General features: G+C 41.3%; 1 protein-coding gene and 1 long non-coding RNA gene across 5 annotated transcripts in view; one reads left to right on the forward strand and one right to left on the reverse strand.

Annotated features, from left to right (window-relative positions):
- Window positions 1-26,210, reverse strand: part of CHN1 (chimerin 1) — a 100,355-nt gene that overhangs the window by 25,136 nt on the left and 49,009 nt on the right. For all 4 annotated transcript variants that reach the window (XM_063162171.1, XM_063162169.1, XM_063162170.1 and 1 more), the window contains 2 exons: window positions 21,473-21,761; window positions 2,908-2,985 (listed from right to left, as the gene is read on the reverse strand). In XM_063162171.1, the coding sequence (XP_063018241.1) occupies window positions 2,908-2,985; window positions 21,473-21,761 (367 nt within the window). The remainder of the gene's footprint in view (window positions 1-2,907; window positions 2,986-21,472; window positions 21,762-26,210) is intronic.
- LOC134421356 (uncharacterized) lies at window positions 3,631-5,394 on the forward strand. The gene is made up of 2 exons (XR_010028582.1): window positions 3,631-3,737; window positions 3,827-5,394. It is a non-coding gene; the product is annotated as an uncharacterized LOC134421356 (long non-coding RNA).

Here is a 26,210-nt window from a genome sequence, read left to right on the forward strand (position 1 = left end):
GGAGATTTAAGTAAGATTAAATCCTCTCAAAAACCCTGCCATGTCAGCACTCCTAGTAAAACTGTCTTTACATTCTTCTTTCAAACAACCCTTGGAGCAAAACATAGGTTAATGGATTTATTCAGGGGACCTCTTGATGATTTAAAAGCAGCTTTCGTGCTCCCCCCTCCCCTAGGCACTGCACTCCTGCAATGAGGATTCACTGCACTGCTCCTCTGCCACCGTGTTCCTCTGCCTGAGCTCTGTGCAGGGTCTGAGTGCTCAAACTGTACTGAGTCCCCAGATACCCACCCACAGGGCAGGAGCTGCAGGGAGAACTGAGGTCCCTCAGCCCGTGGTCAGCTCCCTGGGGTGTTTGCTAAGCCCAGGCTGCCTCTGGAGTGGCTGCAGCTGTCACCTTCCCTTCCCCGGAAAACACCACTGCTTGCTGTGCATGTGTGGGTCTCCATTTCTCCCCTCTCTGCTAGGGTGCCACAGCGCTTCCAGTGTAAAAGGATTTCTGAGACCCCTTCATTTCTGTGAGCAGTGGTGTGACTGATCAAAGAGCTGCTGGGAGAGGGTTAGGGGTCCCTATCTGGTGCCTTGTGCCTGCAGCACAAAAAGCAGATCATCTGCAGAGCTACGAAGCAGCAGACACACTCCTGTTTGCTGTGGAGCCTCTGGGGACAGCAGTCACTGCTGATTAGCTGAACTGGATAAATTTATTTAATTTCTCAGTTGTTTTTTCTTGGTTTGTATCAAAAGTCTAGGTTGAAGTCTCTGGGCCTGACATTTCCTACCCCTCCACATGGGTGGCAGATTTGCTGCTTGGCAGGCAACCTAGGAGACTCATGCAGACATTTTAAATGGTGACATGTATACATGCGAGGAAAAAAACTGACAGATGCAAAGAAATTATAAAGGAGAGAAACACACAAGCTAAAGATAGCCATTCATTTTAGAGCCATAACACTGTACTTGCTAAGAGCTTATCTTTTGCTTTTTATTCTGATGGGAGAGTGGACACATTTAGAGTTCATGACTGCCAGAAGCTTTCCTTGCATGACAAGGTTGGTTGCAGCACACCCTGTAGAGGGCTTGTTCTCTTCTAGTCTTTTATAGCAAAAATTATCTGTGAAAGGCAATTCCATTACACTGACTTGAGAACAGACTTACTTCTCAAGGTATATTTTTCTGGCAACAGTATGTATAAAGGAATTACAGCACAACTATTATAAAGAAAACAATCCATGTGGAAAGTTTGTGCCATGGCTATGACCTTGGAGCAGACATACAGTCTGGTTTTGGAAAAGACTGGAAAACTCACAGCTCTGAAACTTTCCATAAACAGTTTATGAAAGAAAAAGAAATAAACAAACCTGAATGAATGAAAATCAGGTTATCAGATTATTTTCAAAACAGATATGTTTCAGGCTGTTAAAGAAAAGCAACTAGGGAACACAGATGTGCAAAATTAAATACTTATTATCCTACATGGATAATGTAGTACATGGAAAATCATGATCTGCTGGCATCTGCAAGAATTATCTTCAAAGTCTAAGGAACAAATGAAAATTGCAAGACGTTGCAGATATTTAGGACACCTTAGGAGCCTGTGAAAAAATGCTCTGCATTGAACTGTCAGCCTGCACAAATATGTTATGCCAAGCATTCGTATTAAACACTTCTTACATACCAGTCTGTATACGGTTTTCAAATTTGTGCTTAATGGAAGTACTCAAATGAAACAAAACATCCTGATCACATAAAGTTTCCATTTTTGGTGATTATCTGCACTCAAAAGCCAGAAGGTGGTTTAAATAAAATCAGACGGAGGATAGGTAAATTAATATATGTGCATGCATGTGGACATTCCCACATTCCGACATATATGCATGATGGAAATCAAAACTGAAAACAGGAGACATTTAATGGATGCATATATCATCAGATGTCTGTATTACATTAACAATCTGCCCTTCTCTTAAAAGAAATAAAAGCAGGTTTTTAGGTTTTGTTTTGTTTTTTTTGGTTTTTTGTTTTTTTTTTTTTACGTTAAAGACAACATTTGGCCTTCAAATTATATATATGAAATTTGTACTGTCATCTACAGGAATCCAGTAAAACATCAATTGACACAGTCTTAAAATTAAGACTGCCTATCATCAAGTGTATTTGATCACCAAAAGGTTACACTACTGGACACCTATTACAGACAGACACAAAACACGAATACGTTGAACTGACATGTATCACTCTTACCAAAGAACATTGGTTATTCAAGGCAATTAGAACAATAACTAGAAGCTACATAGAAGACTAAGTAAATTTTATTAAAACACAAGGTAGTTGCTGATGCCAGCATGTCCAACAGCCTCATGGCATAAGCCTCGTTAGTTTCAACACTCAATTCACTGACACAGGAGAAAAGCCAGAAACTAAAGGAAATGCAGACCATCTGCTCAATCCAGATGCAGCAGAACACACTTCTTACCTCTGAAGCTATTTACGATCGACAAACTGAGATAAGATCACTTTAATAATCTAACTATAGATCTGAGAGGTTTTTTGCATTGAAAGTAAAACTGGACTACATTCGAGTTGAAAGAAAACTTTGCTGTTTTTCTCACCTTTAGCATCTCTTTCAGTATAAACCAGCTCTAAATAAAAGAGATAACTAGATACGGCAAATATCATTGAAACAAATGCGTGCACACAAGCAGCCAACAACAAAATCCCGGTTCCTCTGCTCTATGTTCTAAACGTGCCTCACTGATGTAACTGGCAATGAGCTTCACTTGCAGCTTTTAAGTTCCTAGAAAGTCACAGTGTGCATACCCATGATTTCCTTGCGATACCAGACCCCTTTTAAAACACGAGCTAAAGTCCCTTTGCCCGAAAAATAAATTAGACAGGAAAACGTCTTACCTTGAAATTATGAACCTTCTCGTATTTTGGAACGTGTTCATTTTCCTTCAGAGTTGCTCTTCGGACGAGCGACGTCAACTGCGAATAAGCAAAGAGTTTAAGAGGTTGCCAGATCGTCACGGACGCCTTGCGAGCGCCCAGTTTCATGCCCAGGGCTGCGAGCAGCAGATCGCGCTGCTGCCGGCCCTCGTGCCCGGCGCTGCCGCGGGCTCGGTGCGCTGCCCAGGGCTCCCTGGCCGGCATGCTGCCCGGAGGCGGCTCGCTCACTCTCGGGCTGCCGGGGCGGCGCGGACCATGCCGCAGCCTAGGCTGCTGGGGCGGGCGGCGCGGCCATGCGGGGCTGGGGCTCGGCGGGGCGCGGGGCCGGGCGCTGCGGGCGGGCGGCCTGCGGGCCGGGGGCGGGCGGCAGCCGGCGGCGGGGACGCGCAGCCCGCGCCCGCTGCCTCCATCGGCGGCGGCCGGCTCGAGGGGCGCGGGGACGCGCACGCCTCGCGCCCTGCGCCCGCCCGCTGCCCGGCGCGGCCCCGCGCGGAGCGGAGCGGCCCCGCCCCGGGGCGGCCGCAGCCAATGGAACCGCGGCCCGGCGGGCGGAGCGGCCCCGCCCGGCACGGCCCGGCCCCACACGGCTCCTCCCGGCACGGCCCGGGGCCCCGGGAGCGGCGCCCGCCCGGGGTGTGAGCCGCGCACCGCTAGCAAATGGCACCCGTGCGCTGCTGGGGTGCCGCGGGAGGCAGGATGCTCGCAGCAGCCCCGGGGACGCGGCGGGAAGCGGCTCTCCCCGACCCTCCCGTCTGACGTGGCCTGTGCACCAGGGGTACGGCCCGGAGCGGGTAATGCTGATGGACACCACTCTTCCCTTAAAATTAGGTTTTCAGTACTTTTCGTATGAAAACATGCTCATCAATCTCGTATCTTGTAGGGATGTGAACAGAAATGTCACCCCAAGTTCATTGCAGTGCATCCAGCAAAGACCTGAACCCCGCACTGCTGGTGTCGCCTCTCTTTAGAAATTTACAGATCCTAAGAGAAGGTGAATGGCCACAGTCTCCCACTGGACTGAAACCTGAACTTCGGACGGATGCAACTGACGATGAAACATCCACAGGGCAGTCTGTTTCTAGCCAGCCCTCACACAAACTATTCCACACAACCATTGAAGCCTTGACCTCAGCTGCCACGGAGCCAGAGCCAAGGGGCTCCCGAAGGCGCAGGGCAGACCGTGCCATTGCCACCGGAGCTGCCCACCGGGGCAGCCCGGCTCCCTGCAGCTGAGCGCTGCCCGCCATGGCCACTCTGCCCTTGCCCCTGGCGCTCTCCAAGCGTTTGTCAACAGTCTCTGTCAGAGACAGCAAGAACGGACCCTTGATCTGAGCACAGCCAAGCTTTGCAGCGTGGGGCTGGGGGAGATGCCAGGGACCTTTCCCTCCCTGCCTGTGCAGAGCGGCGCGCAGCCCTCCCTCCCTCCCTCCCCCTGCACAGCCTGCCGCACTGCTACCGCTCTCCCTGCTGCAGCCGAGGTATTTTTATCTCTCCTGAGTCAGAAACCGACGACAAGCACAGTTTGTCACAAGCTTCTGGGTGGAATTGGTATGTGCTTTGCAGCTGGATCTCAGTGTTCCAGTTTAGCTCAGCCCTGCCAATACAGCTGAGATTAGTGCTCACTGGGAGCCCCTCTTCTCTTCCCTTGTATGGCCACCCATAACCTTCCCGACAGGTTTTAAAAGTCTGCTGGGTTTCAGCAGAGGGTCATGGTGCAGAGATTAAGGATCAAGGTTGGTGCTGCACTAAACACTAATCTGCAATACAGCTAAGAACTGAAACACTGATCTCCTGATCATACACGAGAATGCTGTCAGGTGCTACTGGCTCATACAGGGGTCTGACTCAGTTCCTGGTTTCAATGCAGGAGGCTGCTTGATCCATCCTATCTAGAAATACTTTTCCAATGACTACTTCAATCTTGTCTTGCTTTTAACCACTCCTTTCTAATGCAGGCGAATGTTCCTCTGGCATTTTTCTGTCCATCTTTGCAAGTACATTAACACTCCATGGCAACAGAAGATCAAGAAAACTGAGATGACGAGTAAGAGATGATAAAAACCTGACACTTTATCTACACAAAGTGTGAAAATAGCATGGACTCAGGGGAGCAGCCTCCTTTCCTTTCCCTTCTGCTAAAGTCACTTCATGGTTTAATTCCCAAGAACTACATCAGATCTAAGTCCTCATGGAACAAGGTGGACCTACACCTGCCCCAGAGGAGTCATCCTCTCCAAACAACTTTGAGTGACAACAGGCTCAGGAAGTAAGTCATGATTTGTAAAAACATTTCATTACGCTCTTCTCTGCAACCCAAAATTTCTCTTATTTTTAAGGGGAAAAAATGCCTCACCAAAGCTTCATATTGGAAATAAATTCTTTTAAAATGTAATTGTTGAAAATAAATAATGCAGTGATTTTCAACAATAAATTTACTATCAGAATCAACTCATTATTTTGTGTAATTCCACTTAAGAAGCAAGGTAAAGCAGGCTGAATTTCCCTTTTAATCACTATAGTGCACATATCTGGTTTTTGCCATACTTACTCCTTAATTGTCAGCTTCCCTTTTCCTAATTCTGAAGAACTGAGTTATTTCCAATGGCATTTTAGAGTCATGCTAGTAGAAACAGATCTCTGGATCCTGGAAAATTAAATCTAAGAATGCCAATAAAAAGGTAAGCAAAACTACCCAACAGGGAAAGGTCCTATCTCGTGGTTGTAATTATGAAAATGTGCTATAATCTGGAAAGTAGTTATACGATTGTGAATTTTAATTTTAACACCGCTTTGTGTTACGGTACTCTAACAGAGACTGCTTATTGGTTTGACATAAATCAGCTTCCCATTGTTCAATGCACAGCATTTTCTGCTCTTTACAAATAAAGGCGTCCTGGCCTCATCACCTACCCTCTCAGCCATTTGCCTGGGCTATTTGCTCTACAGTAGTGTACACCAGAAACAGAGATTGAAACAAAGTTGAAGCCATAAAGCCAGCAACAGAAAAATTAAAATGTATACAACTGCTTGTAGATGACACAATTTTTCATTCTTCTGCCATTGCCTAACTTTGGGTGCTTGGCTTTGCAAAGCAATGCTTTCCTTTACACACACCAAATCCCTCCTTTTGAAAATCAAACTGAAGAAGGAAATTTCTGTTGTGCACACCTTCCTGACAACAGTTTGGGTCATCAGGCAGGGCCAGATCTTTAACTTTTCAGTATGTGAGATAACAAAGTAAGAGAGAGCGAGCCACTGTCCTCAGGCAGCCCTAATCACTGCAGAGATGAGTCACCCTGAGAGCAAACCAGTGAAGGCAGGGACCTGGGGCTTAACTCAAATGCTGCAGGAAGCTATCAAGCTGTCCACTCCAAGGCACTCTCCTGTTCCAGGCTCTCTGTGTTGTCTCTAGTGCCTGTGACCTGCAGGTCCTGCCCCTCTTCTTACACCTTGGGCTGGCTTTTGATTCAGTGCCTTCTCTCCACCAGTGGCTCCTGCACTCCCACCTACCAGCAAAGTCTCCTCTCCAGAGCCTTTCATTTTCCAACAAATTATCTTTGTAACTTGCTCTGCCTGAAGATACTGTCTGCTACATACTGGATGAAAAAGAGGTAAAAATCTGAAGAGGAAAGTAATTTCCTTTCCACTTTCCTACCTCTTAATTTTTTGGGGTTTTTTTAGCAATTGTGAGTGACAAACATTTGCAATCACAATTGCAAGTGCAGGGAGGAATATGCTGTGCAGACTGCATGAGGAAGGAAACTGCAAGGCTGTCATTCTTAAATTTAATTTCAGGACATGATTTCACAGGACTGAGGTGAACTGAAAAGGGAATGACTGGAAGCAACTTCTCAGCAGGGCATGCAACCAGAGCAGCCTCAGTCCTGTACATTTTAGTGATTTAAACACTAAAAAGTCAAACCTAGCAACACAACAGGCTTTAAACCATGACATCTGTTTAGAGGTTCTACAAGTTAAGTATGGACTGAAGGGTGGAAAAAAAAAAAATAAAAGACTGTAATGTGCTATTTCAAATGTTCCCATTTGTTGTAAAACCTCAGCTGTAGGAGTGGTTCAGTCTGGGTCCTACTGGGACTCCACTTTCCTTACTTTCCCCTGGAGTAGTCCTTCAGGGTGTAGGAGAAACAGCTGTTCTCTGGAGCACTACCTGCTCTCAGTGTTAGCTGGATAATGTATGCATATTTTCTGCTACTAATCTCCCAATCAGTAAGTCTGATTATTAAGCCTTCACAGAATTGATTTAAAAGTCGTCTTCGACTTGCAGTAAATTCCAATTAGTCACTCTCTGAAAGACACATTATGTAAGTTTAATCCAGTCACACAGTTCAGTCAACATCGTACAAATTATCTTTCTAAAAAGGGAAATCAATGCATTCCCATTTGTGGAGTAAGAAAGTGAAATTACTTCAGGAAAAAAAACAAACCCAAAACCAAACCCCAACCAAAACAGAAAAAATTCAAGTGAGGTTAAGATCACAGGTCCTAGAACAACCAGATTAGAGTTGATCTGTTGATCCTGAAGCCCACCTGCATTTCCAATACAATGGAATGTTTAGTTTTCTGAGCACCTGGCTCCAGTCTCAAACACATAATCATGTTTTCTTCAGAATGCATAGTACACTGTAGGCTTTTCATTCTCACATGGTATTTTCATGTTGTTATGACTAAATATGCCTTTATTCTTTCAGAATGCATATAAAATATGATCCCTTCCCTCCATTTTAATAATAACCAGCAGTTATTTTGCAAGCAATTTTTAAAAACATCAAAGATTATGCCCTATTGTACATGTATCAAGAAACAAGACACTTGGGTTACTATGCAGTGAGCCACTGTACATTTTGCAGCATTCTGTTTCACTGTACAGCTAACTGAGCCAAATGCATATGCTCAGAAAATCCTTGCTTGTATGAACACTTTATGAGCATATTTTATGGCCTCAGTACATGATTTTCAAAAGCTAATCAGTCAGATTGTGAAACTGAGCCCAATTTCCTCAGTGCTGCTCTTGGTAGAAGTTTGTTCCAAGCTAAATATAACTTTCCCAGTCATGTCTTTCATGGGATTGTTCTGAAGGGAAAAGAGTAGCCCAAAATTTTACTTTTTAAATAAAAGTGGTGATAATCTGCTTTCAGTGAATTTTCTTCACTTGTAGAATGCTAACTCCAGGCATAGCCTCTGCTCACATGGTGTGAGCAGAGGGTAGGAATGCTATTAAAAGAAAGGTTCAGCCTGAAAGATGACATCTCAGAAGGTGGGTGGGAAGGACCATCACACAGCCTCAGCCACCAGGGACTTCTCTTGCTGCCATTCCAACACAGCCACGCTCACCTGGCACATGGACACCTTCAGGCTCCCACAGGGCTCAGGCAGAAAGGAATCCTCAGGCAACAGCAAACCCTGCTTTCAGTCACCCACAGGGGAGCTGGGTTTAAGTAGTGGTTAAATGATGAAATCTTACTCCTGAGAAAAGTTGTGGTTTTTATAATAAAATTTTCCAAATGGACTGACTTCTAATTAAATCAGACCTTTCCCACCCCCTCCAGTGAAGTACTTATGGCAAAATCTAAAGAAAGGGCTACTTATATTTTTGATAAAAGCTTACATGATTTCCGTAGCTGCTAATGAACATTTTTATATCTAGAATTTTAAAAGAAGTCTTAAAAAATGTTTAATTGAAAATTTAATTAAACAAATTCAGCCAGAATGTTGGCTTGACTTAAAGTAAGGCTGTTAAATAAACAAACAAATAAATAAATAAATAAATCCAAAGTTTAAATTATGGAAAAAATGTTGCCTGATATTGCTGCTAGAAATTACTGCATCAAAAGTGAGTTCCTTCAATGCTGTATTGTACAATACAATCAAAGTGAACGGGCATTATTTGGGAAGACTCTATGTTCCCATTGGTGTGCTTACCATGCAGAGCATACTCATAAAAAAAGCAGGGAGATCTTAAGAGAAGCCAACAGAAAAGTTTTTCTGTAGCTTTACTCCTAAAACCCACTGGTCACTGCAGCTGATTGTGATCTGGGTTTATTTTGCTTCTAGAGGCTGACAGGTTGTAGATTTGCTCCTGGCAGTTACTGATACGTGCCTTTGGAATGACAATTCCAAACTGTGCACCAGCAAAGAGCACCCATGTGACTACTCCTCTCTTTCAGTTACTGGCAAGGCAAAAACAATGAATGGTTACTTTTCTGGGTAGTGGCACAAAAGCAAGGAACTTTTCAGTGGCAAATACAACCCATTCTTTTCCAAGGAGGGACATATTTTGGTATATAACTATGGATCTAGACACAGCAAGAATAAAATAAAATTTTCTCAGTACCTTCAGGAAGAAGTTCTGCTTTTGATCTGCTTCTGGAGGACTTTGCTAATATCACATGACTTAGCTTTCAGGAAGGTCAGCAACTGACCCACCATGTACAGGTAATTCCAGGGGTAACTCCACACTCCATCAGTACAAATCCCACTGCAGGGGTGTATGTGGGCACGTGGTAGGGGTGCGATGTTGTAATCAACAATGGTGTTCACTGGGTTTTATAAGCTATAGCTACAAGTTCCTTTATGCAGCTTAAACAGTGATACAAGTCCTCACAGAGGAGCCAGAGAGATCGGTCTTGCAGCTACAAGGCCTTCAGGAAGAGGAGCTGATGAAACAAGGAGCTCTGCCTAGGGGAGCAACGCTCATCCTGGTCAGCAACACAGAAGCTGCTGTTCCTCAGCAGCTTCTCCATCTTGCTCCCATTGAGTCAGCATTTCCTGTTTCAGCAGGAGCACTGCATGTTCTCCCCATCCCTTTGTCTGGGATGTGTCTCCCTACTGGTCCGCAGAGAGCTGTGCTGCTGTGACTGAGCTTCCACTGACATTCACTGCAGTGAAGGGTCACTCCAGAAAAAGCCTCTTGATTCATGATGTGTCAAGGCAGACTGTACTCCAAAAAGACCTTAAAAATAATTTATAAATGCCATGTGCCCTATAGGAGTGATAGCAGTTAAAATGTAATGCAAATTGGCAGCTGCATGAATGCTCCTCTTTTGGCAAATGCTCTTTATTACTGATATACTAAATTAAAGTATTGTAAGAACAAACCAGCTATTTAGACTAATTGTTCGAAACCACAAGGGACTGGTGGTTTTATTCCTCATCTGACCCATACTGTCATAAGGATTTCCTCAAATAAAAGGAAAGATAAAAATAAAAGAGAAGCTTAACCATACCCTTTGATGAGCAAATAAATATTACATTTTCTTTATAATATCCATTTAAGAATCTTACAGATAAAATAAATCTGTAGTCAACCTGTTATCTTTTTGTAACTGAAAATGTATACACTTAGGGATAATGAAAATAGTGTAATCCACAAGGTCTTTCTATTAATATATTTATTAGGTATTTTTTAATTTTTTCCTTGTGGAATAGGAGTTATGGCTACTGGTATAACATGGACAAATGGTATGGAAATTTTTTTTATTTCTCATCAATATTTTCTTACCTAATGTATTATACTTATTTCACATTAGTCTTGACTGGCAGTCTAATGCATCTAATACTAGCCTTCTTTTGTTCTACATGGTAATTCAATTTAGAGTAATTCAATGTATGTTATAATTGAAAACTGCAGCTCATTAATTTCTAAACACTCTTTGTATTTCAGACCACACCTGCTCCTTTGGCACAGCATCTATTTTGAATCCATCCACTTCTTCCTGAATAAGCTATGTTGCTATGGTACATGTGCTGTCACAGTTTCTTTCTTAATCATACTCTCAAGTCCATAATCATACTTATTTAGCTTAAATAAGAGTAAGAATCAGAAGTCTTCTAATCCTTCCTGAATTACCATTTGATTTGAACCGATGAGTCAAGGGGAAAACAATGTTTAACCTGAAGGAATACTAGAGATGTCAAATGGCTCTATGCAACGTGCTTGCCAAATGCACGATGATGAAAACCTGCTTATGACCACCTCCCAGCAGAAAAATTAAACAATGGGGTAACCCCCAGTGCTCCCCAGCACTCCTCAGGGACCCTGATTACCAGGTTTGTAGGCCCATGTGTGTCCATGGGCATAGCTGCACCAGTGGGTCAGGGTCTGTTCATTTTATACCGTGCAATTAGGCACACTTGAAAAATCAGATGGGCTGATCATCCTTCAAATGAGTCTCATGTGGACTCCCACTCCCTTGCATAAATATCTATTTAAATCAAGACTGCTTTGAAACCTGCAATGAATGAAACCAGAGTGGAATTGGCAGCAGAATTAGTCTGCTTCCAAAGTCACATTTTCAATTATTAACAAATTATCAGTTTATTTCCACCCATAAAGTCTTCTAATCCCTGATCACATTCTCGGAAAAGGCTCATTTCACTTTTGTTGACCAGTGTTCCAATTTTCTTCTCTCTCCTTTTATATATATGGTTCATCTTTCCTATTTATTCCCTCTAAGTTTCCTAATTAACATTTTAAAATGCTTCCGTCAGGAATATTTTTCCTATAACAGCAGTAAACATCCCATTTCCCTACAGAAAGCTATGACTATTAAAAATTCTTGAGACAGGCACTCAAGAAATCATAATCTCAAATGGTCAAACACAGCATCTTTGAAACAAATTTAAATAACCACTTGATTTGAAAATTGAATGATTTTGAATGATTCAAAATGGGGCTGGCAATGTAACCCCCATCATAAATCTTGGCTATACAGAATATTTACCTTTCAAGGGAGAAGCACTGGCATGTGGACAGATCATACAACTTCTGTTAGAAAGAAGAGACTCAAGGGGTTTTTATTCTTTCCCCCCAGCAAGTCTGTGGTTCCTTACAACATAATGTTTAGCTGATGTCTATTTCCAGTTGAAATACACTAGTCCCAGGTTCCAGTCTACACCTGGGATTTCAGATGCGTGTGGTCTTCGACCAACAGCTCTTATTTTGAGTGCAGGTCACATCAAAGCTAAAATACTAAGTTTGGGGTATATTCGCATAACTTAAACTCATTGAAATAAACAAAATGTTTAACCAGCACAACTACTTCTTTCTTTCTTAGCATGCTTTTCATCTTACCTTGCAGGGCAATTTTTCATTTGTACTACCACCATCAACTAGCACTTTAAAAATGACACTGCTTAGAAGATTTCTACCGCTGAGGCTGTGTGAATTTTCAACAATAAAAACAGCCCAGGAGAATGAACCCATCAGTTCCATAAAAAACTGTCCAGGAAGCTCTCAGCATGCTCAGCTTACTGAGCAGGGAGCCTGCCTTGAGAAGGAAGGCACACTGCAGCGTGGCAGAGGTGACAGGAAGCTCCCAGGCACCAGCTGTGATCAGTGCTAGCAAGGATTGGGATGGAGCTGGAGGCAATGAGAGCTGTCACTTAAGAGACTGAGCACTTTGAAATTCTGTGAAACATAACACAGGATACTTTCTGCAATTTTTGTGCATTTGCATTGAACATACTGCTACTCTAATCATCATCCAATTCACAGAAACGCCTGAATGCAAATGTAATTCACTATCATATTAACTTTGGGAAATGGCTTCAAGACTTCTCTAGCAATGTAAAATCATCAGAAATCTTCTACCAATAAACTATTTGACACATGATATAAAGCATAGAGATTTAAAAATGTTTCACCATTACATGCAAAATGGAAATTGGGAACAGAGTCTTTTCATATTTTCACCGAATTCCTCCCATCCCCTCTCAAAAAGGGTAAAAGCTGCTTTCTCCTCTAAATGCTACTAATCTAATTCACAAATTGGAAAATATGAAAAAAATTATTAAATCACATACACCTATGACTAAGGCTTCCTAGAAGATATTATACTCTGTGATACTAGCTCTAAGGTTCCTTAGGCAACTTATTTCTAACTGTTTAAGCTCTAAGAAAATGCAATAATAATCTCCACTACACAGCAATATAATCAAAGTGCATTATAATATGACCTCACTATTAGAAACACAACATCCTTTACTTATTCTGGAAATTATATAGTAGTTGAAATTGAGGAATATCAATACTAACATGATGAAGATTAGAGCAACAGCTGAGAACCAGAAATTTCAGAGTGGTGATTCTTAACTTACTGAAACATTAGGACTGTAGGAACACTAGATGCCAGAAGCAACACTGTTTCTAACTGCTGATGCCATGCAGAAGAAAGGTTAAATATGGAAAAGTTTAATGTTCTAAAAGTTAATGATCAAAGAAAGTCTTTGCAAAACTGTCAAGAGTTGCTGTCTTTGCTGATGACAAGTGTGACAGGTTTGAAATAATAGGAGCAAGTAGTTTGTTGAGCTTGGTAATAAAACTGCTCTCCCTACTTTGTTCAGTCAGAAAACATTCAGCTAGAGACTAAAATTAAGCATGAGAAGCTTTAGCTGAAAATATTTTTTTTTCTTGTGAAAGATTAAAAAGAAAGTAACAAGGACCAGAACAGATCAGCTTCTGTGGCATTTACCACAGGAAAAATGTTGTTTTTTTCTTTTACAGTTTAATACTTGTTTTAGGCATACCTAACTACTTCTCTTTCTGCTACTACCTCTAAAGCAAGCACTTCAGTCACCATGGGTTTTAGGCATTTGGTAACCACTTATGACAGGGCAATTATTAGTGGAGCAGATGTGCCTTCTCTAATGGATAAGGGGACACATCAGACCATCACAGCTCTGCATCCTTTCCATCTCTGTAGAGAAGCCAAAGGACATGGATTTGTACTTGGAATCATGTAACCCATGTAAAATGCTTTCCCTGCTCCCATCTAGACACACAGAGAACAAACAGTAAGGAGAGAAAGGAGTTTATCTGAATAAAGAGGGAGATCACTGGAGAAAACCCCTGTTAGTCAGACTCCTAGCACAGGTTTGACCTGGCTACACAGAACTGCAGAAGGCATAAAATGCAAGATATTTCAGATATTAGCTCACAACCAAAGGTGCTACCAGCTGCACTGCCCCAGCTTCTCCTTGAGCCTCTCATGTTCCACAAATGACCAGACCTGACCCTGCCCAGTTTATGAGATTGGACATAATCATGGCTCAAGGCGATTATCACCAGATATACAGCGTCACATTATAAAGTTTAAGTGAGCTAAGAAACCTGTAAATAACAAAATTATCCTTTTATAGGGCTCTTAATTCAACAGTCCAGTCTGTTTCCTGTAGAAGTGATTAGTAATAGAAAATAATTAGGAGATGCCAGATGGGAGGGGGAGTTAAAAAAAAAAGACCCCAAACTCACACAGCTAAGGAATGAGAACAACAAACGAGAGAGCTGCCAGCTAGCAACCCACTGCAGTCCCTACCATCCAGAAAGCCCTCTGCACAAGGAATAAATCAGAACCACAGCCTGCTTTAGAGGCTGCTCTGAGAGAGACCCACCTTTTCCTTCTGTGGCCACTGCATGGATTATTCAGTTGTGAGAAGGCATAAAAAGTCAAGGGTAGCTACAGGGTTTTTTTAAATTTAGGGGGAAAGAAGACTGTAATTTACTTGTATGTGTCTATGTGGCTTCCTCACTGTACTTCTAGGTGGCCTTTTGGGAAACCTGGAGTGTAAGGCCCAAAGGGAAGGTCAGCAGCAGACTCCTACAGCATGCTAGGACTGAAGTCACAACAGCTCTCCATTGCTACCCAGAGTTGAGCTGGAGCTCTGTATTTCTATGTCCCAACTACTGAGGTCCTCTAGGGTGGGAAAACTGGTTCTCACCCTGAAGAGTGCCCAAGGAAAGCTATCCTCTTTGGCTCTTCAAGAGCAAAGGGAGAGTCCTGCCTCTCTCCCTGTGTGTCTTCTTGTACCAGCCTATCCCAGCTACAAAACTAAGATATTTCTGCCAGTACATGTAAGAGAAGGTAGGGCTATATAATACTTTTTGAAGGGCATTAAAAATGTAGCCAGATCCAAACCACCAAGTATAGAAACCCTGAAAAGAACTGAGGTGAGGGCTTCACACTGACTGACCTCACAACACCCAGAAACACAGGAAAGGAGTAACAGTTTATTCACTGCTAATGGTTTCATTTTATCAGTAACAACACAAGCATTATGCTTCAGAATTAATTGCACAGCAACTGTACTGCTTTACAGCCTTTTTAACAGCTCTGCACACTATTCATCGTACAAAGGCTCAATCAGGCACAGGGCATATGCTGAGGGTAATTACTCACCACACTTCTGCTGAGGGTCTCGTGTGTGAGTCTGAAAGAGTAGCTGCACTCCATTTCACATGGCAGCTGCCTGTCTCAGTATAATTTGACACCAAACTTTCTGAAGACTATATCTTTGTGTACACATCTCACATGTCAGATCATAAAAGAGCCACACTTCACTGAAAAGGCAGAATGTAACTTGAAAGGTCAACTCAGCAAGCAGTGAAGAGACTTGTACCCATGACAAAAGGCAGGATACTGATCCTCAACAGTGTTTACCTTCAGACCACAGGGAACACCTCTACAGGAGTAGCATAGCAACAGGAGGCGCAGTCTCTGCTTGAAATGCAGGCTGACCTGAGGCACAACTCTGTCTGCAGGCTGTGGAGCCTTATTTGTTCTGACCCTTGTAATACTGGACCAGCAACATGCAATTGGGCTACCAACACAAGCACACAGCTTCTACTTCCAGTTAATCCCCCCCATTATGGGGTAAGCATTACATTAATGCGCTCTGGAGGTGCAGACACACAGACATAGGCAGGCAAGTCCTGCAGGCCCACTGGAATCAGCCAGGAGGCCATTTGCAACCTGTAGGAATTAACTTGAGCATGGCTGGGCATGAACCAGGGCTGGCACCAACAGACGAAGAAAGAATTTGTCCTGCAACAAACAGGAGAACTATGGGACAGTGTTTAACACTGGAGGTCCAGTTACAGACCCTTAAAAAACAAGTTTTTCTTCCTAATTTATCTTTTACAAGCATGAGATACTGATAAGAGTAAACTAGATGTTCTGTGTGTGACCTGGGGTTTAAATTAGCTAAGTGCATGCTTCATTTGGAAGCTCCGAATCTTAAAACAAAATCAGTTTATATGAGCTTTTTTAGTGAATCAATTTTACTGCCATAATGAACACAAATAAGGGCTTGGGTTACTCTTGGTGATTCTAAGTAGAAAAAGCACTCTGCAGTTTGGAGAAAAGAATTTTCTTTGTACTGATATCTATACACTGGGTAACGTGCACTTAACTCTCCTTTCCTGGGTATTGATAAACACAGGGTTAAGTTAAAACCATATATGTTTGTAAAAATGCATTGTAACCATTTGCAGTTTTAGTTTGGCCCATATGTGCCATGTATAACACTGTACATGACACTGGTTCCCTACCAACAGAAATGCTAATGCACAGAAAGGAAAGATGAGGAAAACTGAGTCTGGGGCAATCTCCTCTGAGCATGATGTTGCTGATATGCTGGAGCAGCTACCTAAAAAGTAGGCTTGTCTTTCATCCTGCTAAGAACTTTCTCGGAATTGACAAAATTGTCTATGCTTTGAAGTCTCTGCTGAAAGATGGGCTAAACCCAGAAGAAATAAATAGAAGTTTCTGCCTTCCACAGAGTTATGTTTTATTTATAAATTACATTAAAGTTAGAGAGTGATTGTCATGGACACCCGCGCAGGGACTGGAAAGGAACATTTGTGAGAAAAGAGTTGACAATCTCCTCCAGTTAACCCATGGGATTCTTCAGTGCTCAGTGTCCTGCATCTTTAAATGTGCTTTAAGGTAAACATTCATTAGCTGCACTTCTAAAAACTTCTAAAAATGATTGCCCTTGTTACAGCTATGGCTTGTTTAGATGCTGTGTACACTATACACCCATCTTTGAAGTTAATTCAAGTAAATGGAAAGATTTCAAACAACTTCCAGCATCAAGATTGCTTCAGCCCTCAAAGCACACTTTGCTCCCTGATTATTAAGGCCAGGTCTTTTTGAGCCCTATCAGTTCCAAAATTGGCATTACTGGGCACCAAACAGTGCTGTTCAAAGCTCTGTGCCTCTATCACAGGCCTGGATAAGGGTGCCTGTGCTTCCATGCCAGCCACTGCAACTCCCTCAGCTACAGCCTCTCATGTGCTGTCCCTGAAGATAAAATAAGCTGTGGTGAAGGAAAAGTTTAAGCAGATCTTACTAACAGATTTGACTGAGACCAAAAGTAGAAAAATAGTAGTGACATTAATGAAAATAGAAGTGTTAATTTAATGCTGGAAAGTAAGACTGGTCTCTCTGCAAACACCTGAAAGTATAAACCTTGATTCTGTATGTGGAGTCTATTACAAATTTATTAGAAATTGTACACAGATCACACTTAACTTTGTCATCTGTATGATCTTTGGAGGCAGGTATAAAAGCATGTCTCCTACTAAAATTATACAGATTGACATTTTCAGATCTCCTTGCACAGAGTTGCAGAAAAATCAGCCTTCTTCACTATAGAGGAAAAAATGGTATCACCAGTTAAGGTAATTGAAAACAGAAAAAGAAGATTGCTTTTGTTGGGTGACTGCTGCCACAAACCTTCTCTCAATTCTTTCCATCTATAGGAATTGAATGGAATGTAGTACAGTCTAGAAGAGGTCTTTAATTGATTTACAGCCACTGAGTTTCTCGAAGAAATAGCACATATCACTAAAGTAAACATGAACAGATGTGATTCAGTTGCTATCCTAACATTTACCCCAGGATTTCATTTTGAAAGACAGGATAACTCATAACTAATGATTTCATTTTTTCATAACAAATATTAAATCTTGAATCAATCACTCATACAACCTCTTACATATTATACATATTATAAAGAAATCAAAAACATGTCAAAATGAAAAAAGAATGTTTTGCGAGGCTTTAAAGAAGGACTTTGATTTATGTTTCTAGATATTCTCTAATTTCTGAGAGCTACCATTTTTATAGGGTGTTTAGAGCAGGGGATCTGCTCTAAGGCCATAATTGCCTTTGAGAGTACAGAATGTTCAGAGACCCATCAGTATTCAAAGCACAGGAGGAATACTAAATCTTATGATACTGGCTATTATTTCCACTTCCACACTAGGTCATATAGATTGAATCCACATGGGAAATCCTCTTTTAAATCATTCTTAGCCCTCTCTTAATGCACAGACCATGATGGCCCCACAACTGAGTTCTGAACAATTTGCAGACTGTTTTGGGAACCAGCATCACCTTTTTAGCACAACAGCTAAAAAGTCTACTTGGGACATTCAAGTAGGACAAGCACTCTCCTGTTTTCAGTCGCTCCTCCTCCAGTTATGTCTTGACTAATTAGTAATTCCTTCAGAGGTAAGGAAAAGCATTAAATTATTACCCAGGAATTTAAACTTTTAATGTACACTTGTACATGGTATGCAGTTATATTCTTTCTCATTATTAGTGAAGCACATGCTGTGTAGTGGATTTTATTTTCCCATCAAAAATTGCATCTTAAATCATGCCACAATATGGTCTCTTGCACAACTCAGGAGTATTGCAATTTCTGTCTTACAGTCCTTATCTAATGATTGCATAAGTTTTGACTTTTCATCTCTTTCAGTCTTTAAATCTTTCCCCTTTATTAGGGCTCCTTTTTAATATATTGCAAATGAAATGTATGGTAGAAGAATTCACATACTGAATTCTTCTACCATACATTAATTACAGAAAGAGCAGGGAACAAATGAAGTATTCCAAGTGCCTGCTGGGAGGCATCTAACACAAAATGCAGCATTTCCTGCTACTGCCCCACACCAAACTGAAGACTGGGTGAGTGCCCTTTAACATTTCATTCTAAAGCTTGGGGTGTATTCTCTAGCTGCCCAGTTTCCATGGCAGAAAGTGAGACTCCATTCCCAGCAGCTATTCCACAGGCTCTGACTGGGTTTGTGTCTCTTCTTTCCTTCTGAAGGACTTATATTCCGTGCACCTCCCACACATGACTGGGCAACAGTCACAGGCACAAATTTAGATTTGTATCTGAACAGCCTCAGAGCCTGCAAATCTGGGAACATATTTTGGCTCAGGATGGTCAGATGATCACGTTAAAGACCCAGACTTTCTCTCTTTACAGAGGAAGAAGCATACAGTGCAGGGAGAAGCTGTGCATTACAAAACTGATAAACATGCATTAATTGCCAGACGCTGTACACACTGAGGAAATTTTCATCCTCACCATGGGGCTAATAGGCACACAGATCTTGCTGCTTGGGTCATAAAACAATGGGTTTTTTTCATGTTGAACTCTGAACAATTTTCTTTGGTTCATTGCAATTCAATGATATTCTCTTCATGTTGGACAACAGGAATCAACCTGCCACCAAAAAGGAAGAAAAACTACTTGACCTATTTATAAACAGCTGGTTGTTCCAAATGCTGAGATTGCTGGTGGGATAAGGTGCTGGTCATGGGGCTGAATGCCTTGCTGGGTGAAGTGACATGCAGGAAAATCTGTGCCATCTTCCCACCCAAACCCTGAGAGGTGCAAAGACAGCCAAGATGTCACCTCTGTGCCACTCCACGGTGACAAAGACCACACTGTACTGTCCCCATGCAGCCACAGATAGCAACCCCAACTGGACAATCACTCAAAAAGTAAACTGAAAACTACACATTTAACTATCCTGTGATGTCTGTGTGCCTCTGTGTGTTCACATCAATAAAGTTCCAAGACAAAATAAAGAAGAGTATTAAAACCTGGGCTTCAGGACTGAAGACACCACTGCTGTTGAACTGTTTTGTGGCTGAAGCCCCTTTAGTAACTTGTAAGTTCCAGATGAAGGGAGTGGGATGCTGAGATTACCTATCTAATCTGTTTAAAGGTTTTTTATATAAAATTTCAATCTTTGACAAATATTCAATAGTCCTTGAGCTATTTAATGAAAAATGTTTCAAAACAGATGGTGAGTGACATAACACAATGAGTGGAATCCGTGGAAAAAAACAGCATTCTTCAACACTAATCATTGAAATCTCTTTACTATGAACACTGTTTCATCAATCTAAAAAATGTAACAGAACAGAGTTCTGCTGTCACTTGAAAGTTTATAAATGCAGGAAAAGTTAATTTTACCAAAGAAACCCGAAGTGGTAACTTCCAGAAGACTTAAAGAAGATTTTTACCCAGGCTTTGCATTATAATAAACTGTCTATGATAATATGCAAAAAGAATCCTTTTGAAACAGCAGGCTGGAAGCAGTGGCTGTCAAGAACTGTAAGTGATAACTCACCCCTCTACTACTGCTACCTAACAGGCGAGAAATTGGATATTAAATGTGGTCAGCTAGCTTCACTATCCCAGCAGTATTTCTTTTGTCAAAGTGATCTGATAACAGTGAAGATTCATACTTTAAGCTAAGTTGGGTGCTTCATCTCTCAGCAAATTCAGTGCAGAATGACAGATTCTGCTGAAGGGGGATTTGAGGGGACCAAAGCTATGAGCCTCTCTCTCTGTGGACTCAGTATGGAGCTTAGTTTCACTGTAATAGCCATGTATGCTGGAAATTGTCAGTCAGACCTTTCCTCCACATCCACAAAAACTAAAATCACACATTTCTCATTGGAGAGACAAAAGATCCCAACTAAGGTTAGCATTTCTTCTACGCACTATGAGCATATTAGATAGATAGACATAATGTATATCATCCTGAAGTTTGTGAAATAGGGAAGCATATCAGACTATTATACATGCATTAACACCTACAGATGTGTAAAAATACCTTTTTAAAATACTTTCATTTGTCAGATTTTCAATAAACAAAGTATTTCATTTAACAAAATGGAATTTACATTATGGATTCCTTTTATGTTTAGTCTCTGAACCACAAATAAAATTTCAGGCAGCTGCTTTGTCTGCCCAGTACATTCCCAACCTCCCTTAATTCACTAGTTCTAAGATTTCTTCCTTCTTAGTTTTTCTTTTATAATCCAGGATGCAATTACTTCTCAGCTGATACTGCAACTCTCTGAAGAGAGCAATCCCTCTTTGCAAGTCTGGCTGAGGCCAAAAATAGCTCTGTCAGCTTCTGACAGGCTGAACTTAGCCAAGTGAAATGCTTTAACATTTTATCAACTTAATGAACAGTCTTATTTATAATGTGGACAACTTTACTGTTATTATATGCAGACTGCTGAATAGGTTATGGAATGCATTTGTTTGGGGAAATCTGAATATATTAAGAAATAAAATGCAATTGTCTTATATACTATAAACAATTTAAAGATTAAATATTCTTCGCCCATTTGAAGTAAAGGAGTGGCTTAATGGTAACATCCATAACTATAAAAAGACCTGAAGAATTACAATGACAAATAACTAACCTCCAAATCATGAAAATTTGCAATATGCAAAAATTACCATTACAAAATTCTATAACCAGTTTAAATATTATTGTTAATGTAACACTGGAAATAACTATGCAGACTAAATAGCTGCAGAAACCTTTAGTACTTAGAGGGGAAAGGTTAAAAGTACAAAAGAAAAAGTCTAACAGAAAAAAAAAAGTGGGTTAACAATTGCTTACCCTCTTTTCTGCTACCTCATCCTCTCCTGTAGACTCTTTGCCATCATGTTCATCTCTCAGGGTTGGCATATGCTTTTTGTGTGCTGGCTCTCTGTTTAAGGTTGTATATCCTATGTGTTCATAAATTGGATTAATTGTCATCTTGGAAATGTATTCAGCTGCCTTCGTTTCAATATAAAGAGTAATCAATCCATCTGTCACCAGGTCATGGATGGACTCAAAACGTTTCTCCCCAACAAAGTGTTTTCCATCGTAGTAGAGTCTGAAGTTTCTGGTTTGACTTCCAAATCTGCCTCAATGAAATGGGAAAGTTGTTTTTTTTAAAGAACAGTAAGCAGAATAAATAAGAGTAAGCAAGCCTTTGCAAACAATTAAAAACACTTTATCACTTAAAGCTGTGACTGTGCTCTGTGTCTGGTCCGGCCGAGCTGGGGAATTACTACTTAGCACAGATAGGAAGGAGAGATCAACAACTGCAGAGAGATAGCCAAAACAGTACTGTCCCAGAAGGAGCTGTTTGTTCTGGTATTCTTTTAGCCTTTCCATTATCTATGGAAAAACTGAAAAATTACTTCACACTCCTTATGGCTTTTTTTAGTGCTTTGCTACTTTATCACTGCAGTGAATTGGCTTGGCTGTGCTATGAGGAGCTCTCATAACAGAGCCCTCTATTAGAGCCGATCAATCCGCAGCTCTGATGCTGTCTCAGACCTCTGCTCCCCTGCTTGCTGCAGGAAGAGGCCATTCAAGGTTCAGCTGAGCTCCAGTGCCAACAATTACACTGAAGCAGAACTGCTGCCAGAACCCGAGCAGCACAGGACAAAATGGCACAAGGGCAAGCATTCTTTATTCCTGGCCAAAGGCCCAGGACTAACTCTTCAAGCTTTGTACAAAAGTCCTTCTGTGTTCTGCTTGTTAAGTCCCAAGCTTCAGGCAAATCTTTGTAATATACAGGATATATAACACGAAAGCTATCCAACACCAGCCATTCTGCATCAGGATGGAACAGCATTTTGATACAGGCTCTTAGCAACCATAAGAATGCTCAATTTACCTGAACAGCAGCATATTTTTAAAAACTGCACTTAGAATCTGCAACCATTTTCTGCCTCAAAGCAGTCTAAACATGTGAAAACACACTAGTGTTTGCACTTGGCAACATTTCCTGTGGGGAAGATGGAGGCAAGAAGCTGCTTTCACAGCTCACTCCAGTGCCTTCTGTGGTCAGACAGCAGCGAGGGTATTGGCCCCCTTATGAGGTCAGATGTGCCAAATAAGTTTTAAGAACTAAATTTGAAAGGATGGATTGGTTTCACTTTACAATCAAATGCTTCATTGGAGATGTTAAGGAACACAGTAAATAATGATACTTTGCTGAAGTGGCTCCTCTGCTCAGCAGGGCCTTGCCAAACAGGGGGAAGCATAATTTTAGACCCTGCCTCCGGTGAAATATGACATTCTTCTTGCCAATATGGACAAAAAATAGATGGTTCTAGAGTCTGTATTTTTTTTCTCTGTTCTACATCAAAATGCCAAACCTTCCCATCACCCTATCAATAGCTCTGACAGTGACTGCAACTTCAGACACTGCTACTTGTGCAAAACACTCAAACGTAAATGGAATCTGCATCCTGCTCAGTAAGGAAAGGGGACACAATGTGTAGGAACTATGTGGGCATTTTCCTGCAGATTAACTGGTACTTCCATGCATATTTTTATGTCATACAAACTAAAAGGTCATTGAATCAAACATGAGTAATTCCAAAATGACAGAAAGAAATACATTTTTACCCAATGCTAATTTCATCAGAAGATGCAGTTCTGAGTAAATACAAGTCATACAGAAAGCAGAAAGATAATGTCCTAAGTTATAGCAGGAGGGGCAGATGTATTCAGACTTACTCCTCAGGACACCTTTATACTCAACACAGTGTACTGCAAACAAGCTTTGACCACGGGATGTCCTCTTCATGCACCCTTGACTGTCAGAGACGTCCACATGAGCCAAGAGTGCTCAGCACTTTGCAGCGCCAAAGTGAGCAACCTTCACTGTCATCTGCTCAGGTCAGTGGGAATAATGCACACTGAGCACACACAAGCACCTTGATGGCTCTCACTTCATCAGGAGAACCAAAGAAGTTTGAAGGTGAAGAATGATGGGCCTTAAATGACATATACATTGGAATTATTTATATTAAGAGATGCAGGTGAACTGCTGCTCTCATCAGTAACATCTGCTCTGACTACTTAAAGCAGAGTTTCAAGCAAGCTGGAGGTCACTTATTGCTCTTAGTTTTCCAGAAGAAAAAGTATTACACTAATTTTATCAAAAGAGGATATGGCACAGAAAAGCATCACAGGGCCTATTACTAAGTACACACAGTGTGTTGATTTTGGCAACATCTCTCAAAATCTAGAACCAGTCTTGTCTGGTTCTGAAGTCCTGTTCTAAAGATCAAGATGACCAAGTGCAGAAAAGAGACAGAACTTGTTAAAAAGTCAGTTTTCTTTCCCACAGGGTCAGAAGGTGCACCCTCCTACCCCAGGTGTGTTTTACTGAGCAGCCCCTGTGCTGTAGATCTGTTCAGACTGCTGCACATGGAGTGCGTCATTGATACAATAAGGAATAGAGTTTCCAAGAGATGAATTGTTTGCCTTTATCTAATTTCCCATTTGTTCCAAATCGATTTTTTTTCCTTTATTCTTTTCTAATTGGATATGTTGTGGAGAAAGGTACTGGTTTTCAAATAGAATCCTCCTAGTAATAAGGGAATAAACTCCCAAAATCTCCACACATCAATGAAACACCAGCCTTTTACAAAGACTGTATTGTCAATAATGTGTCTCAGACTCCTGTTTTATTTCTTTCAAATTAATTTAAATTTTTCCTGACCACATAATGACACTACTTCTATCAAATTACAATATTCAGAAAAGCATATATGTTCAATTGAAAATTATTAATAAAGACTTAATCTTCAATCTTACTTAAAACTATGGTTTAAATTTTTCCACTAGCAAGACTATTTCCTTATGTTTACTTTCTGTAGCATTCCTGCAGCCTAGTTAATTATGCATCACCGTGGCAACTAAGCAGAGCCAAGATTTGATATTTCAACTTCCTGATGCTCTCCTCCAAAGGCAAGTACTGGTACCAGCTGTTTTTTGTTTAATAAGTAGAAAGTGGGACACAGATAAAGTATGTTCTCTTTTGGTTTATACAGGGGAACATCAGATGTTTTTCCAAGAAAAAGAATTAAACCTCTGACATGTCAAACAGTCTCATTGTGTCCACTGTGCATTTGTTTGCAAGCAGCAGGACTACAGTTAAAAGACTTTTTTTATTCCAAGTTGTCTGAAACCACTGTCTAGTTCCTTTGGTTGCCAGTGGGGCAGAGTAGATAACGTGGGAAAATGTATTAAACAGTAGAGAAAATGTGGCTGGTAATAAAGGATAATAAAGGACTGAGGAGCTGAATTGGGTATCATGCCATGAGAGACAGGCCTCAGAATCAGCCACCTACCTGTATGCAGCATTCAGTAAAGAAACAATAGGAAAAAGGGAAGGATTGAGAGCACAGATACACTCTCTTACCATCTGAGAGGATGAATTTTATAGTCCACATATGGAATTGTACAGTAGCTATTCACCACTTTCACAGGCTATTTTATGATGAGAAGAATTTCTAGACACAGGCATTGTTTAGAGTGCATAGTTGCAATCAAATGACAAATTAATACCCCTCAGGACTACTCATGTCCTCCTTCATTTCAAACAACTTCATACACTGACCTGGGAAAACTTAAGACTCAGCCTAAAGGTCACTTGGACTTAATCTTCCCTTGGAGAAAGAGTCTTAATGTGCTTTGCAGCCAGAAGGTAAAAGTCTTTCTTAAAATTAGGTGCCAGAATTTCACTTCTATTTTCTGAAAACTCTGAACCAACACTTATGACTAGACTCTTGACACTCCATAAAAAGCCACAGGAATATAAGGAATCTTGCCATCACAAATGTCTCTTAATCGTGCTGTGTTCTTGGGTGAAAACAAATTATTACATAGATCCTTTTTTGGCCCATTTCCTTGTCAAAGAAAGACAAGCCTTGCATGCAGCCAAAACCTCTTCTACACAATTATCCTTGAAGGTCTCCAACTCCTGAAGGAAGCTTTTTTTTTTTTTAAAATATTCATTGGCAACAACATTTCTGCTGATGGCCAGGGAACTGCAGAACTTGCCAACTTCCCAGAATACCTGCCTGAAAAATAACATAGCTTTCCAAACCTGAGCAGTATTTTACAAGAACACAACATGTATAAATGCAATCAAATACATTAGGGATTGATACAACTGGAGACAAAAAAATCCTTGCTGATATGGCTGGGAAGGGTGGCAGAGTACAGTCACTATGGATACTTTTCCCGAGTCATTTGGAAGGGCAGTACTGGCTAGCTGACTGTTGCTTGATGAACATTCATTTAGTGTAAAGTTACCCCTAAAACCTGGTAACACCCATGCTGAATGCATGATACTTGAGTTCAGCATCCTTACAAAGAGAAAAGAGATCTTAGACCTGCTACTGCAACGTGCCCATCCCCTGCCAAAGCAGGCACAATCTTCCACTCCCTCTGTCTAACCTGGATCAAACAAAAAAGCTCAGAGCCTGTAGGGTATCAGTGGTAACAGCTCCCCAGCAGTCTCTCTCAACTGAGGCTGCAGACACCAGTGCCCAATCTTCCT

The sequence above is a fragment of the Melospiza melodia genome, chromosome 8 (genome assembly GCF_035770615.1).
Source record: "Melospiza melodia melodia isolate bMelMel2 chromosome 8, bMelMel2.pri, whole genome shotgun sequence".
Taxonomy (NCBI): Eukaryota; Metazoa; Chordata; class Aves; order Passeriformes; family Passerellidae; genus Melospiza; species Melospiza melodia.